A 16,544-nucleotide genomic window follows, 5' to 3' on the forward strand; every position below is an offset into this window, starting at 1 on the left:
TTTCCCCATTTTTTCTTAGCGGCGTGCACCACAAGAAGAACAACTGCGAGTCCACGGCGGTGGTGGCGAAGATGCAGAACGTCCTGAAGACGGCTCGTAACCACCTCTTCCCCTCGCAGCTCACGTTGACCGTGGTGGCGGTGGCCAAGAAGATGAAGCTGAGGAAGGGGAACGGAGGCTGGGGCGACGTCCGCGACCACGAGCTCTGCTGGAACATTACCATGTACCCAGACCTGGTGTTGCCTTAACCCTTCGGATGCTCTTCCACCGGGACGAGAAGATGGCCGAGTACTTTGTGATAACGGCGCAGACTCCAGGATGTCACAAGAGTCCTCGGATCCGACTACTTCGGAGTCTCTACGGGTTGAAAATGGCCACTTGCAGACACTCGGGGTCGACTTTGACCAAGCTCGGGAAAGTCGGGGGATTTTCGAGGGAAGAGAAATCTGGGAGCTGCCCTCGGCCTTTTTTCCTGGCCGGATTTAAATCGTTAACTCAGGAAGGCGAGCGCTGCTCCCGGGTTTTTGGAATGCTCCAAGAGAAGGCTGGCGAAAATCCTGGAGATTATATATATATATATATTATGGCTAGCTAGCAGGACGGGAAAAATTGGAGGTAACGTGGAAAATTGCCGGGACTTTCGCCGCACTCTTGGGAGGGCAAGGACTAGGTAGTCGCGTGTATCGAAATCGAGGTGATAGTCTTCTAGACCTTCCAGTGACGCTTAAATAGGTTCTACGTAGGTCGAGGCGGGCGTTAAGCCGCGCCTTAAATTAATCCCGATTAATTAAGCGGTGATATTCGTACGTGAGATGTATTCGGTGGTCGGTACGGCTTTCGAGGGACCGAACCGCTCGTGATAAACGTACCGATGGACACCATGTGCAAGTAGTTGCGAGCTGAGCCTAATGTAGTTGTGGCGAACGAAACACCCTTGACCGATCGCTGGGCGATTCGGTGATCGGTGCGAGCCAAAGGTACACGACACGTTTTGTTACTTAAGGTTTCCTACGTATACAGGCCGCGGCTGGTAGAAACTTTCGAAAGATCCGATCGAATGTGGATTTCGCGTAATCCGAGTACTAGCGAGGGGGGCCTCGGGAGAGTAAGACCTCTCGTTCTCGTTCCTTAGGCTTATCAAACTTTTGTAGTCTTCGTCCTCGTCCCTTAATCTCTCTTTATCGCTTCCTCTGGAAGACGGCCGAAGTCGCCTTAGTTAGTTTCTTAAGTTATGTGATCGTTGAAGCGGTCATTTAGTTTCAATTGTACTTGACCGCTGGGTAGGAGAGACATTCGGGTACTTATTTTTCACTTAAGTGCAATCGCATTCTTCGCGTCGATAAATCGCCGTCGATTCGTCGTCGCTACGTGACCATGCATCCCTCGATCGTTACTGCTAAGTAGCCGCGATTCTCCGTTCACGTCGCTAATGCAAAAACCAAAAATTATACCCAATAGGTCAGAGAAACCAATGAACACGGTGCTCCCTCTTGCGCGTCTTTCGCGGGTCTTGCTCGACCTTAATTCCTAATCGCCGCGAGTAGTCGGCAACAAAGCTTACGAATTTCTGCGGCAATTCGAGTAAAGATCCGTGGACCCACGAGGGAGTAAACTATCGACGGACTTAGCCGATAGGGATATTTATTTAACTCCAAGCGTCGCGTCTTCGGATACTCAAGACCGTATCCAGTTTTTCGTATGCTTAACGAACTTGGATTTTCTCGAGACTTCGTAACGATCGGATAAGCACTATTAATTAGATTTTTCACTAAAGAGGACTCTGCTACTCGTTAAAGAAATTCTTCTATCTCGAATATTCGCGTTTTCGGACACTTCGAGTCCGTCTGTCCCGCTGAAATTTCTCGCGTCTAATCTAAGTCTCCTTTGCCATCAAAATTGACATTCTCTAACTCGTCGTAGCGTATGGAAACACTATAATCGAGTCGCTTGTCGGTATAATGGAAAAAAAAAAAACACTCGTTTCTTTCGCTTGGTCGTTGAATCGTCGAAATAGCCGCAAATCACTTTTTAAACCGAGACGCACACATGGTATTCTAGTCATCGTAAGTAACGTATCGTTAACGCTATTTAATGTTGGACTGTACGACTTAACGAGATGGAAGATCTACCTTGTTAAGGGATAAGATCTGTCCGGACAGTGATCTAAATTCGTACTTCGCACTCCAGGGGGTGCACGTTCAACGTCGTGTACAGTTTGTATTTATTTCGATACCAACGAGACGCATTAGAAATGACTTTATCGAAGTTTTCAGGACATCGGGCCGTCGTTCACCCTTTATATAGAAGACGAAGTTCCGAAGGAATTCTCAAAATAAATCCCGCGGTGTATTAACTGGCGCTATCGAATCGGACGTTTGATAAGAAATTAAAAAAAAGAAAAAAGAAATGAGTAATTCTCATTGCTCGAGCGCGACGTAACCGCGGGTACTTCCATAGGAGGGAATGAAACTTTCGTCTTCGTCTTCTGTGACAAGGCGCGCTGTAAACCGCATCTCGGTCACGATGGCCCGAGGATCGTTTAAAGACGAAAGTAAGTGAGAAAGTTCGCATCTTTCATATTAGAAAGCGTCCCGAGTCGCTCCGTTGTATCTAATCCGATAGCGACAACGGACTAGGGTCGGATCCTATATATCCGTGTACATAAGTAAGCTTTACGAAACATTTCTATGATTATACGGGGTGCATTTGTAAGGATAACACGGCTTAACATGTCGCCGGACATCGCCTATGCATGTAAATAGACTCGCAGAATATGCAGGCAGTAAACGCACGCGGACTTTTTTTAAATTAAAGATTTTAAGGGAGGTCGCATTGCCGGATTAGGGGTTTCACGATCCTTACGGCCATTACATTTCCGTAACGACGTAAGTGTTTTATATCGCAATAAAATCAATGTTCCTTCGACTGCAACTTCATTTTTATTCCTCTTCGTTCTTCGGCCGTTAAATAATAAATCCTCCTCGTCTTTCCGACCTCACGCGTGATAATTTTTTAATGCCTTGTTTAACGGAAGCCCAATTGCTTGTGAATCGTAGGTACGTAATCGTTGTATTGAACCTTCATGAAGTTCCCTGCGATAGGCCCCTCGAGGTTGTACTTCTTCGCGAACTTCTTCACGGAAAATCGGTTCCTCCTGTTGTCTCTGAAATTCGGGACGAAGGATTAGGACCGGGAGGAACAGCCGTGGGATTTTTTTTAATCGCCAGGATTTATAATAATTCCGCTCACCTGTTTCCCAGTCTCCTCTCGTCGAAGGTAATGGAACCTTGGTTTTGTTTGTAGAGAAGGAACACGTAACGATGAATACCGGTGTCCTTGGGAGGTGCTGGACCCACGTACTCGGTCAGGACTTCACCTTTTGGCACTTTGTCCTCGGGGATGTTCCCTACGACCCAATGCTGCCACTCGCGGTTGTATCCTCGAACGGGGACGTCGGGATCTGCAATTGCGCGTTTATGGATTTATCACGGACACGTGTAAAGGCGAAAAAAGGATTGTTATCCTACGAAATCAAGGACTAAACTCAATATCCTCGTGCATGACGTAAATACGTATAAACGCATTTCTCACGGTTCGGAAGATTTCTATCTTAGGCATTGTCATTTCCCATTAGCCTGCGTATAAAACCGGGGCACCAATTAAATCATTGATCCGATTAAGATCTAATTGTTGTCATTAGCTGTCGCTGTATTGAAATTATCTCGAAAGACCTCAACGATAGAATGGCAAATTGTTGCTTCGATGGCGAGGCAAAAGGTGTTGGCAAGGATAAACTGGTTTCTCGAGAGGTGAAAGTACGCTCTTCGTTGATTTAAGGTCACACGACACTGCGGTTGGAAACCTCTAAGAGTACGCTGACGTCTTGCAGAAATGCCAAAGATGAAGAATTAAAAAAAAAGGAAACAAAGTCGCTGGTTAAATTTGAAGAAGTGGATCTTGTAAATCATGGAGAAATTTGGAATGATCGATGGGGATTTACCTGTCAGGACCAGGGTGTACAGGACACCGCCTTCGTGCTTGTAGTGGACCTCGGGAATGTCTTTCGTCACGGTCGGCGTCAATTCGTTTCCCAAATTGACGCTTTCGTTTCCATATTTTACCTGTTAACAACCGTTACCATATTAGTCCGATATCCCTTGAGGTACTACATGCCACGCGGTATAAATAATAAATTAATAATAATTAAAGTACCTCGATCAATTCGGTCGGCGCTTCCTCCAAAATGTCGGCCACAATTTTGGCAGACTCGAAAACGGATTTCACGTCCGCCAATGTCAAGCCAATTGCTCCAATGAAAAGACCTGTATAATGTATAAATTGACAGGATATCGACAGACGTAACGTGCCCATTAATAATTCCGTAATCTATATTTCTTTTTTAATAAGCTTGAGAGATATATCTTACTTGAAGTATACGAGTACCTATAAAATTAGCTGACTACGGCCGATCGTTGGAGCCGATTATCGGGAAATTTATAGGTACACGTTCTCAAATAAACGAAACACTATTAATATAGTAACGACCAGATTTACATACCCGACACCAGCAGCTTCATCGTTGTGAATGCCATGACACCGAGTCGTGGTATAACCGGCTCGCCGATGAAAATTTGTGTTTTATACGTGCCCTCCCTGCCACCGTAGAAATGTGACTCGCCGAGTAAGTCGCGGAAACTTTTGCGGCCCGCAAATGCGACAAAGACTCCAAGGCTACTGTTAACGTTTCATGCGATCTCACCTAGGAAAACAATTAAAATTAATCACAGTTACGTAACACAATTTTCTGAAATTTAAGGATCGAATGAATTGTGGGAAAAAAAAATAGGTGTCACGATATATACCCAAATGCATTTATTATGGATGAACTTTAGTAGCAAATCGTTACAAATAGTTTACGGTGCCCTCTATATTTGTAGTCCAGATTATGCGATTACAAAGTAATATTCGTACTGTCAATGAAACTCGGTTTAACCTCCCAACTGCTTATAAAGCGTCGGAACGTAGTCATCCCATTCAGCCTGATACATATTACCGGCAATAGGATCGCCCAGCTTATACTTTGCTGCAAATTTCTTGATAGAAAAACCTCCACGACCATCTCCGCTTTTATTGGTCAAGCGCTTCTCGTCGAAGCTGATCTTGCCGGGTTGCTTATAGACAAGGAATACGTATCGATGAAGACCGGTATCCTTTGGTGGTCCTGAGCCGACGTATTCGGAAAGGACATCTCCTTTGGATACGTCGGTTCCAGGTATGTTCCCGACTAACCAATGGTGCCATTCACGGAATTTTGGTTCTTTACGGCTCGGAGCATCGGGATCTATGGAAATTACAAAAGTATTAAATTAACTTAATAATCGGTACATACATTATTCTCTCCTCTCATACTTACCGGTCATACAGAGAGTGTAAATGCCATCGGCTTCTGCATCCCAAGTAACGGTAGGTTGATCCTTGACTTGAGTAGGCGTTAGTTCCTTCCCAAGCTCCACGCTAACGCCACTAGGATAGACGACCTTAGTCAGTGCCGGTGGCACCTTGTCGACCACATCGGGCACTACGCCGTGAGTTTTCAATCCTTCGGTCATCGAGGATAAGAATTTTTTTCCCAGTTCCAGCAAAGACCTTCTGTAAAGTAGGTTAGCTGAAAACGAAAAGAGACTGATTTCAGACGATACATTCCATGGAACAACCGGCAACAATTAATGGAGAAAAAAAAGATGATAAGATAAATTTGTAAACCGTTTCGTAGCAGCTAATAAATCAACAGAGTAGAGATAGTAACTTTACAATGTTTTTCTCATTTAGTGTCTGAACTCTAAACAAAACAAAACGTATTAAAATACTAGTCTAGTGCGCAGCAAAGGGAGAAGAATAGTAGGCTTCGAATTTCAAAATAATAATAAGTCTGTAGATGCTCGTTAGCTTTACTTGTGCCAAGAAAACAGACTGACATGGTTACTTGCTGCGGTGCACAATTATTCCAAACTGTTCGAGAAATTCTCTCTAGTCGGCAACCGGTGTCCGGGTTCCAGAAGTTTGATTATGGTTGATCATGAACTCCTTTTTTATCGAAGCATGTTAACGCTAATCGGCACAGTTTAACAGAAACGAATGCCATTGGTCGTTTGGAACACACCGACGGCACAGTCTGTCGCGATTAACCAATCACGTAACGCCATTTTTGTTGCGCGTCAAACATGGCGCAGTGATAACGAATTAGCGCATACGAATGCAGTTGGCGCGACTCTACTAAAATTCATGAAAAAATGGTCTAATGCATAATACCTAAGTATTCGTTATTGAAAAATTTACATTAAAACTCAATGAATTGACAGAGGATTTGAAAAGTGGGTTCAGAAAGCGGGAATGGTATTTTACACAAAATATACCTTCTCGCAGCTAAAGTTTCGCAACAGAGCACCTTCAACTGTTTATTTAGCATTTTCATTCCGTAACTCCTCATAAAGAACGTGATTCTGTACATTTGTGATACAATTCTTCTGGATTGAAAGAAAGTCAGTCTATGAAAAGGTTGTAAATGTTACCTCTTATGGTTTGCAAAACCATTTGATTTTAATAACAGTTAACAAGCGTTATTCAAGAGACTTTTGCATGTTCAAATACCAAAAGGAAATCATAGTTTGTTCTGCGTTTGTACCAGACGATAACCAATGAGCAAATATATGCAGGTACATACAGCTGGATTAAATCGATAAAATGATTTACAATTATTAATGTCACTTCTTTGTTTACGATATAACTATACATCTTACTTCTACTTCGTATGAACGTTTGCAAGTAACGCTATATGCAAAATATTACATGGATTTCATTGTTTCCCTATAATAAAATTACCTGTTACATATCCATTCAACACAAGTCCATTTAATATTTAAATCCCAATGATTTGAACAGTGCTTTATTTACAAGACCACTTACAACATTAACGTGCTGATAATAATTTAAACCAAAATTTGGTAATAATGATCTCGATGCACTTGCTACGCATTTATTAAAGTTCCTGTAGAAAGAAAATATAACAAAATTTTTTCAGGCTTTTCCTACGATTTACGGGGATTGCAATATCTGACTGCACAGATTGCACAAACTATTCCCTAATGATTTGCTGCCCTCGATGGCAATATCGAAATGATATTAAATTACGATTCGATAACGACATACACAAATATGAGAAATAATTAATTCTAGCAATGTAGATATTTAAATTTAATTACTCTTATTTACATGTGCGTCTAAAAGACGGTTTTGAAAAAGTATATAGTTATTTTCTTCTTACACCCATCGTTATGGTTATAGTTCTATTAAAAAAAAATAATTAAGTGGATAAATACAGGCAATTCCAATTCCAAAATTGGTTGAAATAAATGAAATCACTTGCTTCTACCCACTTATCAAAACTGGGTACATATGCATTTATCTATTTCATTCAATTTTGTATTTATTACGAAGTAAGTAGTACGTGATTCGTTTAAGATTCTTCTATTCCTTAGTTCTTTGTAACAACGGATAATGTAATCAATATTTTAAATTGATATGCTAAACAGATTACAGACAATCCAAATGTCAAAGTTGATTCTGCATTAACATTGACTCAAAATTTATATCGGTCCTCCTATGAAATATACATACGTGAAATTAAACTTTAATCTTTGTTTCTCACGTTTAGTCTTAAAGCAAGTCTGGTGAGAAACTGATTCCAATTTTTTCGAAAATCTTGAAGCGAGTATTCGAAAATTATACATTTATCAGAATGCATAAAAATTGTCTAGTAAGATCCAATACATTAACAAAGTTTCTGAAACAAATTCAAACACAGTTTTCACCAGATGCAACGCTTAAACGTATTTACGAAAAGCAGACAGAGAAGAAATCAATATCTGCCACTAAATAAACCAACTATGCCTCCAACGTTGTTACATATTTCTTACTGCTATGAATTGCTGCAAATCGATTTTCGGAGCCTAAGTGAATTACGCGATAGATCAAAGTTTTCGTGGCCTTCCTCGTTTTCTGAGAGACTTAATGTTGCTTGTAGACTGCCTGGTATGTCGCAATTTTTTTTGCAAGGTATTTGAGATGGATTTGGGGATTTCTTTAACACTGCTGTGCATTCTCAAATGCCGAATGTAAAGCAATCTTGATTTGATAATTTTCTTACATGTTTGGCACTTACGTGGCTTCTGCTCTGTAAAGAAAACCAAAAAGTGCAGTTAATAGTAATCGTTAATTGAAGCTTCATAACGTTACCGTACGAAAAATAGGAAACAGTAGCATTATTAAATTCTGAGTACGTACCAGATTTTTTTGTGGCATGCTGCAGACAATGTGCTGATAACAAAGCTGCACTAGGGAACCATCTGCCACAGTCGGTACAATTTAATTTTTTTATTTTCCATCTACGATTCAAACTCTGACTATGTTGCTTTTTAGTCCTCTTGATCGGAGTGCTTTTCTCCTCCACTTTTTCTTCCTCCGTAGGAGGCGGTGTAGCTGGCTTTACCTCAACTGCTGATTTCATAGTTCGACTTCTCTTCTTTAGTGAGTGTTCCGCTCTTACGTGTCTTGCCAAAGCAACTACCACATCAAATTTCTGTTGGCATATTTTACAGGGGTACTGCTTTTTAACAGTGGTCTCGCCGTTCTCATTCGCTTGAATTCTCATAGATCTCTCTTTCGTCTTACGAATGTTAGAAGGAGACATCGAACATACGCGAGAATGCGTATCCAAAGCCCTTTTTTGTCTAAAGTTTCTCGAACAATATTCACACTGCAACAAGGGTGGTGGCAATTTTAATACAGGCTCCTGAGATTCATCATCCGAGTCTCCTACCATAATAACTTCATTTTCTTTGTCACTAGAATCCTTTTCTTTGTTATCGTCTAAAGTGATTTCTACAATATCTCTTTCTCCCTCTTCCTCGTCAATGTCTAAGTCAATTATTTCAACGGAACGATGCTTCCTAGCTTTCTTAAGTTTCTTCGATCGGGAAGATCTTGGGTTATAGTCTGGATCGGGTAGGTTCTTCTTTCTTCGCTTTCCTCGTTTCCTAGAAGTACTTTCTTCTTCACAGAGAAGAGATGCCGGCTGTATTATAATTTCCGAATCACCGCGATTGACGGAAGTAAGTTGTTGTTTACGAGATCTTTTAACTCGTAATCCAATTTGAATCGACCCTGAAAGAGTACCCTGAGGGCTATTAGTGGATAAATTTTGTTTAACCGACATGTGATCCGAAGTGTACATATTTAACAGCCCAGACTTTCCTTCGACATAATGTTGTTTTTTTCCTATTAATGAACTCGAGTGCACTTTTTTTGTATGAAAGGAATTCTGATGTCCCTTATAATTAAAGTCTAATGTACCCGAACAAATTTCTTGTGATGTAAAGTGTGAATTGGTATCTACAAAATGATTATCGGAGGTACTTGTAACAACACCGTTTGCAATCTTATGATCTGTAATCATTTTCTTATTATGTGAATTTTTCGACTTTGATTGGTTTCCCTTCAGATTTTGTAGCGTAGCTTCAATTTCATCAAACGTTAATTCTGAATCGGATTGATTGTCACCAAAAAGAATATACTGCACCGTTGATTGTTCAACAATTTCATTTTCACTCTCAGACCCTTCTCGATTGCTATTGGTTTTATCTAGGGAATATATGTATTCAAATTAAATAAACTACTCACAAGTAAAATGGCAAAGATATAAACTTAGACACTTACCGTTGCCCATTATCATGTACGTGACATTTGACTGTTTACTTCCAGGTGAATAAAATAAACTAGATGTAACGTGTTTATCGGAAGCTAGCATAGAATCTTGACTAGCATTGATACTTTTGGATTCATGTTTAAGTCTGAAATCACTTGACTTATAAGGCTTTGATTTTTCATTCTCTGGAATGCCCTGTTGATGCAGGTTTCGAGATACAAACACAGGTGGAGGTGCAGTCAGCAATTGCTTTTTCATTTGACTGGGTTTCTTCACTGTTCTCACGGCACCTTCTCCTATGAGGCGTTCGACGTCAGCTCTGTAAATAAAAGTAACTCATTAAAAATATGTCCATAGCACCCTGCTTTTAAGGCGGTGATGCACAAAAAAATATACTTCATAAGAAACTGGAAATTTGTTGGTGGTTCTCCTGACTCATCGTACACTGCTACAGCAAAAATTTCATCCGAATCTTCCACAGCATACAGAGCCAATTGCTGACCTGCAGCTGTTACAAAGGTTGCTATAGTTTCCTCGTCTTCCTCGTCTTCATCTTCCCCATCTTGATTCTCTCTCTCTTCAGTGTCTTCATGGTTTATTAACGTCCCACTTGTCTCACAATCCGGTGTCTATTTGATTACAAGAATAGATTGTAATACTCGAAACAAAATGTATACTCAAAATTTTGGCCCTGTACAAACGTGCCTTATGTCAATATAAAAATGCACAACAAGATACTATGTATGCTTATTGCTACTGTTTAAAAATCTTATTTTTGCAATTTAATATTTACATTGACATCTGAAAGAGTTACATCTACTGAATTAATTTTTTTTCAAACATTAATATTCATAAATTATTTCAGTAAAATTTACATCGTACCTCATTACACTTGTATATCAATAAACAAGCAACAGAGGATACTTACAGCAGGTGAAAATTCATCGCTTTCACCTCCATACCATTCTTCTTTCACTTTGGTTTCAAAAAAAGAAATTGAAGAAGAGTGTTCATTATAATCTACAGTGACTTCTTCGCATGCATCCAATGCTTCTTCAAAGTATACCGGAGCTTCTTCTATGTTATCGGAACTCGTATTTTCAGCAACTCCTTCCATGTGATGATCAGTGACAATGTCCTCATTGTCGACGTGCTTAAAATCAAAACCAGCTGTTAACGCACTCATTACGTGAAACATTAATCATGACTTCGCGGACAAAATTAACATACTGTAATAATAAAATTTTAGACTCACCTGGCCTTCAATTTCACTATCAGATTTCCCATCGCAAACAAATCTAATAGAATTCCCATATTCTGAACAGTCTCTATTTAAGTCGATCTCTCCTTCTATCATTTTATGACAGACATCACCTTCCCCAATTAGCGACATCATTTGTGACATAATGATCGCATTAATGACTATACCATTTTTTGTTCAAGAAACTCAACTTGCACCAGTTCGAACAAAGTCTATCTGCTAGAAAGTTTCTCATGTAATATCACCCTCGAGAATAATTTTCATCTCCGAACGTAGCCATAACGAAAATTAAATACTCACAAGGAAATTAACGGCTAGCGCGATTTCCCAATATCATGGTAAACAACCTGATTGCATTAACGAAAAGCTGCAGAACGAATAGTAGGGTTATGAGAGCCCCGAAGTTGCTACGAATAACCTAACTAACACAGTGAAAGACTCGTAGCCGTACTTTACAGCGCGTACGTCACCTCGTTAAAATCATGTTTGATTATGGATAAATTTACTATGCTTATGCAGTATTGGATGTTTTTCGCACACCTAGTGCACAAATAAGGCAAGGATATCCCGACACAAGTTCCATAACATTACAAGTAAAGATTTGTGACACCCGAGCTTGTGTACTGCAAGTTCGTGTTCAAGGAATACGAAGTCGCTGATTGGCTGATTCTCCTGAACAGGGTGAACCGCTACGATCATAGGTTATATAGGAACATAGATGGAAGTAGCGCTATCGACACTGCGAGTCGAATTCTAGAGTTATTTGGATCTAGAATGGAACTAGGAGCATGTCCATTTAAACATGAAACAATTTCGACAGAGAGCCGCTAAACGACATGACTCTATAGTTTTAAAAATTGAAACATGGACACTCTGCAACTCTTTGCTCAAATTCAAACTCACCGGAAACGAACAGCAACGTGATTCGATATTGACATTGGAGCAGTGAGCGAGAGAAAACATGAGAGGCCCGACAATACTCTGGTGCCAAGTGATCGGTTTCAAATCACGATTTATTCCAAAATAATTGCAGTGACGAGGTCCAATGGATACCAAGTGGGGTTTGCAGAGACTCGTCCATTGATTCTCTGGCGGATTTGAAGGAAAAGCGGTCTGCTCCGTTTCACTATCGCACTCGCTACTCGCACGCACGGTCTGATATTTTTAGTTTCTTTTAATTCGGGATTCAACAAACGGATTCTGAGTCAAGAAGTCGGCTCCTATAATCTGTTTTCGGTTATCCGAGGACCCTCGGATTTTCATGAAGCGTTTGCTAAAATACGTGGCGTTATTCATACAGGGTCACACCCACCGCATCCATGCGCGTGTGATTTGTAAACAAAGTTGACACGAGTCTCTCCTGTGAACTTCTTGCATCGTTCACAAGAAAATTATGCTAAGCCATTATTTCTTTAACGATGCCTGCTGCTGTCACTTTGTCATCGACCGAACATTTGGTGTGGAGGAATATTTGATGACAGGCACCAATGCCTTTGACGAAAAAGTAGAGTAGTGGACGACTTTGAAGTGACTTACAGGTGCGAACACCGAAGGGATTTTTTCTCAAAGGGTTCTGGCCCTCATGAGATGGATCACATCAACGAATTCGACATCAGGCTCGAAAAAGAGGCCTACTATGCTGGCGAAGTTGTCCACGGCCATGTCATTCTTTATACGACTGAAAATTTCAAATTGCGGTGTAAGTGCAGTTATAATCACGAGAAATTAAAATGGTATTGACAAGATTGATTGAAGCATATAAATCGTACGTTTTTCCTTTTAGCTGTACGAATGTCAATGCGTGGACAAGCACACGTAGAATGGAAAGTTCTAGTTAGCGGGGACAGAAGAAACGTAAAGGACGATCAATACTTCGTGGACGAAAGACAAGTTATATGGGGCAATGGTATGTGTTTTAAAAATTAAGCGTTTGTAATACAAATACAACCAGTTACAGTTGGTATTAAACCTATGTTTAACCAGATGGAAAAATGTTTACCATCAAATTTTTATCTGTTATACTTGTAGATAGCTCTGAAGGACCAATACCGATTCTACCACGTGGCAAGCATCAGTTTCCCTTTAGATTTAATTTGCCTGAAAGTGCTCTACCGTGTAGTTTTGAATCTCGTACTGGATATGTAAGATACTATGTTAAAGCAACAGTGGATCGACCGTATGCAAGTCCCCCACAGGGCTTGAAATACTTCACTCTCATTGGACCACATATAGATTGCATGGACGAGCAATATTTGGTATTTATACCATTTTTAATACACGAAAATTTATGGTAAAAATTATTGCAAATATGTTTTATTTCAGAAACCTATGATTGGAACCGAAGTGCACACGGCATGTTGCCTTTGCTGTAGAAGAAATCCAGTTGAACTAAGCGTTCAATTAGAAAGAAGTGCTTACGTTTGTGGTGAGAGTATAAAACTAAAAGCAGCTATTGATAATAGAGGATTAGAGAAGGTCTGCTTGCAAGTTAAATTGACACAGGTATTTTTAATTGCATAAAAGAGGATATGCATTGAAAAACTGTTTAGCATTTATGCAGTTATTATATAAAGCTCGTACCATTTCAGTATGTAGAATTCTTTATCGATCGTGGCGTGTTGGGCACCAGCAGAGAACAACAAAAAATGGTCTTAGAGCATAAAGGAGAACCAATTACGCCTGGATCGGCTATTAAATGGGACTCCTCAAAGACTTTGATTCTCCCGGTGTGTCCTCCAACATTAATTGGCGTTTGTCGACTAATACAGATATATTATGTCTTAAAGGTAATCTCTTTTCTACCACTGGTAATTATGCAGCATGCTGCTCATAAAATACTTGGGTCAAATATATTGAAATTTATTACCTCATTATTATTTATATATATTTATCGGAAATTCACTTTTTAGGTCAGTGTGGAGCTTGAGAAATCTGGAGAGGATATGCAAATGCATTTTCCAATCACAGTAGCAACGGTGCCTTTCAGGATACCAAATATCGTCAAACAACCTCAAATTAAATATGGTCCGTTACCTCATTGGCTTTTCTCGACAATGATATTATTAATAAATTTGTTTCTAAAATTTATTTGAAAGAAGTTAGCTAATTATTTATTTTTAGATGTGGCAGCGGAGCACGTAGAGGGTGGTTGTTACGTCGGGCCAGAATTTTTGCTTGGACAGGTCTACGATGGCTCGGATCACTTAACACAGGCCCCATTAATTCTGTACAGACCGGTTTATACTTGCGTTGCAAATGACAGACGAATTCAGGATCATTAAGTCATCAGGGTCCACAAGAAAGCCTTAAAAGAATGTTGTCTATATCGGAAGACTCTCTTACTGAATGCCTTAAGTTCGAGGCGAACTCGGGCAGCAAATAAGCTGTAAGGTTGGTACGAATAGAGTGCACAAAACGAACATCATGCTCGGCCTTAACGGAGTTTTTTAGGAGGCCCTTTATACACGTCATCGTCCTGGTATACAAGACGGTCAATCTAGTCAATTTATACGCGAAACTTATGAAGTTGTGAACTTCATAGCTGATTTCAGGATGGAATGGAAATCAGATCAAAGTTACGGTTCGTTAACGCTTTAAGTCCGTATCAAATGAATTTTAAATCGTGATAATCAAGGATGACTTAGTATAATTTTAAAAATGTTTTTAACCCGTAAACTGGGAAAATAGTACACGTGCTCTTAGACTAAAGCCATCATGATTTTCTTTTTTTTTTTTCTCGTGATCTCAAGTGTCATCGATCATTTCACGATATTTTTAATAAGGGTATGCAGACAAATCATGAATATCGACGTGATAATGGTTGGCGAGTGTAGCGTACTTAACATGGTAACGTTAGATTTTGATGTCAGCTCTTTTGCTTCTTGCAACCGAGCAAAGACAAGGAATTAAAGAAGAGGTCGCCCAAGCAGTCTACAGGGCTTGGATGTGCTAAGAGATGATCATCTCGCAATCATCATCAAATGCCTCAAGAGCATAACTTCACTTTCTAGCCGATCTGATTTTAACCCTAGATCTGATGATGAACCACTAGTGGACTACAAAATTATTCTTTCTACATATTGTTTAACCGATATCAATCGCAACCTCAATTTTTGTCAAGAGTTTTAATGACAAATTATTGATATATCGTTCATTGATTAATTAAGTTTAAAAGTCCTCGAGCTCAATTTTCTTTACTTTGGATTTCCTTCACTTTTATTAATGAATCTTTTAACTTTGTTTCATATTGTATATCTCAATTTACAAAGGCACAACAGTATTACACATTTTTATTGTATTACTTCAACATTCTGTATGCATCGAGAAGTATTCTATAATTTATTTCCGTTTATGATACTCAAATATTTCTGTATCTTACAGTTACAGTATTATATCAATGAATAATAGGTGCATATAACAGAATCGCTTTACTTATACGTGTGTGCACGTGTATGTAACTTAAGTGTTATAGTATAGAGTTAACGATAGAAAACTTATTATTTTCTTAACGGCCTTCATGACTACTATAGATGCAGCTCTTCGGCTTCTTAACGACGGTGAATATATTTTTAAATCACTTGATTCTCTAAATTACAAAAGGCACGTTCTGATTGTTTTAATGGATTGTCACTCCTCAAGAAAAAAAATTATCCCGCGTAATAACCTTCCGAAACCATTGTGAAAAGAAACAAATGTTTTTAGTGTACGTTATAGCAATCCAAGTAAATGTATAATGTGTCTGTTAAAGCGTACGCGTGCGTGCGTTTAGACGTATAAAAAGAAAAAGGAAAAAAAAAAAACAGATATTAAGTACAATATATGCAATTACGTTCCCAAAGAGAAAAACCAAAGTCGGTGTACAGTTAAGGGTATTAAAACTTTATCGGTGAATTCTAAAGAAATAGATGTAAGAAAGTATAAACAGTTGTTCCCAAAGCTGTAAGAATTCCCATAAATCTACACAACATACGTGGATTATTGCTAGTTTTGATGAGGACTTGTCCTTTCGTCTTTCAAATGCCCCCAGGTTAGTTAAACAATTGGCATTAACATTTGCTAGTCAGTTACAATTGCTCGGTAGCAGTGCTCTTCCTTTGAATCAGCCTAGGAGCTTTTGAAACTCGAAAATACATTATTCAGTCTGTACCACTGTTACATTGTGATGTACGTTGCCAAACGTTTAAAGAATTATATTATACATATTTATATTGTACCTATGATACCGTACCTCTAGTAATCATACCTATTACCACGTTGTGAAGAATATATATTTCAGACGCATATTTGTTATACGATGGAACTTACCGATTCAATATAAAAGAAGAAAAGTATATATACATATATTATTCTTAAGAAAAATTATGAAGCGGAGGGAAAGAATGAAAGAGAAAGTGTGAAAAATACTGCAATAATTATTACTATTGTTGCTAGTGTTATGCTTTTTAAATGTTACCTTTGTAAAATTTCAAGCTGTCGGTAACAATAAATGTTTATGTACACGACTGTCAATTTCTTTAACCTTAA

General features: G+C 39.3%; 4 protein-coding genes across 13 annotated transcripts in view; 2 read left to right on the forward strand and 2 right to left on the reverse strand.

Annotated features, from left to right (window-relative positions):
• LOC105701759 (alpha-1,6-mannosyl-glycoprotein 2-beta-N-acetylglucosaminyltransferase) overlaps positions 1 to 2,382 on the forward strand; it is a 35,362-nt gene extending 32,980 nt beyond the window's left edge. For all 4 annotated transcript variants that reach the window (XM_012428793.2, XM_012428794.2, XM_012428792.2 and 1 more), the window contains one exon: positions 20 to 2,382. In XM_012428793.2, the coding sequence (XP_012284216.1) occupies positions 20 to 248 (229 nt within the window). In that variant the 3' untranslated portion in view covers positions 249 to 2,382. The remainder of the gene's footprint in view (positions 1 to 19) is intronic.
• Positions 2,383 to 2,920: 538 nt separating this feature from the next.
• LOC105701761 (protein D1-like) lies at positions 2,921 to 4,793 on the reverse strand. Its single transcript, XM_012428797.2, has 5 exons — positions 4,559 to 4,793; positions 4,213 to 4,322; positions 4,001 to 4,121; positions 3,250 to 3,460; positions 2,921 to 3,163 (listed from the first exon to the last, which is right to left on the reverse strand). Exons 1-5 carry the CDS (start codon positions 4,590 to 4,592, stop codon positions 3,025 to 3,027), a joined length of 615 nt encoding a protein of 204 aa, XP_012284220.1. The 5' UTR covers positions 4,593 to 4,793; the 3' UTR covers positions 2,921 to 3,024.
• A 64-nt stretch (positions 4,794 to 4,857) lies between these two features.
• Positions 4,858 to 11,651, reverse strand: LOC105701758 (protein D3). 6 transcript variants are annotated; one of them, XM_012428785.1, is made up of 10 exons: positions 11,473 to 11,651; positions 11,322 to 11,388; positions 11,016 to 11,237; positions 10,689 to 10,913; positions 10,157 to 10,389; positions 9,772 to 10,079; positions 8,341 to 9,696; positions 8,219 to 8,230; positions 5,414 to 5,665; positions 4,858 to 5,341 (listed from the first exon to the last, which is right to left on the reverse strand). In XM_012428785.1, exons 3-10 carry the CDS (start codon positions 11,163 to 11,165, stop codon positions 4,989 to 4,991), a joined length of 2,889 nt encoding a protein of 962 aa, XP_012284208.1. In that variant the 5' UTR covers positions 11,166 to 11,237; positions 11,322 to 11,388; positions 11,473 to 11,651; the 3' UTR covers positions 4,858 to 4,988. The 6 variants fall into 6 exon arrangements, with proteins under 6 accessions (XP_012284208.1, XP_012284209.1, XP_012284212.1 ...); XM_012428786.1 differs by having other exon boundaries at positions 11,016 to 11,240; XM_012428787.1 differs by lacking the exons at positions 4,858 to 5,341; positions 5,414 to 5,665 and having other exon boundaries at positions 6,425 to 8,230; positions 11,322 to 11,651.
• A 279-nt stretch (positions 11,652 to 11,930) lies between these two features.
• LOC105701781 (arrestin domain-containing protein 3) lies at positions 11,931 to 16,519 on the forward strand. Of its 2 annotated transcripts, none has more exons than XR_001104252.2 (8): positions 11,931 to 12,720; positions 12,805 to 12,927; positions 13,050 to 13,276; positions 13,344 to 13,523; positions 13,610 to 13,807; positions 13,931 to 14,045; positions 14,142 to 14,411; positions 14,472 to 16,519. XR_001104252.2 is itself a non-coding variant. In XM_012428847.2 (8 exons), the coding sequence occupies exons 2-8, from the start codon at positions 12,609 to 12,611 to the stop codon at positions 14,300 to 14,302; spliced, it is 1,116 nt and encodes a 371-aa protein (XP_012284270.1). In that variant the 5' UTR covers positions 11,931 to 12,174; positions 12,322 to 12,608; the 3' UTR covers positions 14,303 to 16,519. The 2 variants fall into 2 exon arrangements, 1 of the variants encoding a protein (XP_012284270.1); XM_012428847.2 differs by having other exon boundaries at positions 11,931 to 12,174; positions 12,322 to 12,720; positions 14,142 to 16,519.
• Positions 16,520 to 16,544: the final 25 nt, after the last annotated feature.

Source organism: Orussus abietinus, unplaced genomic scaffold (genome assembly GCF_000612105.2).
Source record: "Orussus abietinus isolate OABI.00-Male unplaced genomic scaffold, Oabi_2.0 scaffold24, whole genome shotgun sequence".
Taxonomy (NCBI): Eukaryota; Metazoa; Arthropoda; class Insecta; order Hymenoptera; family Orussidae; genus Orussus; species Orussus abietinus.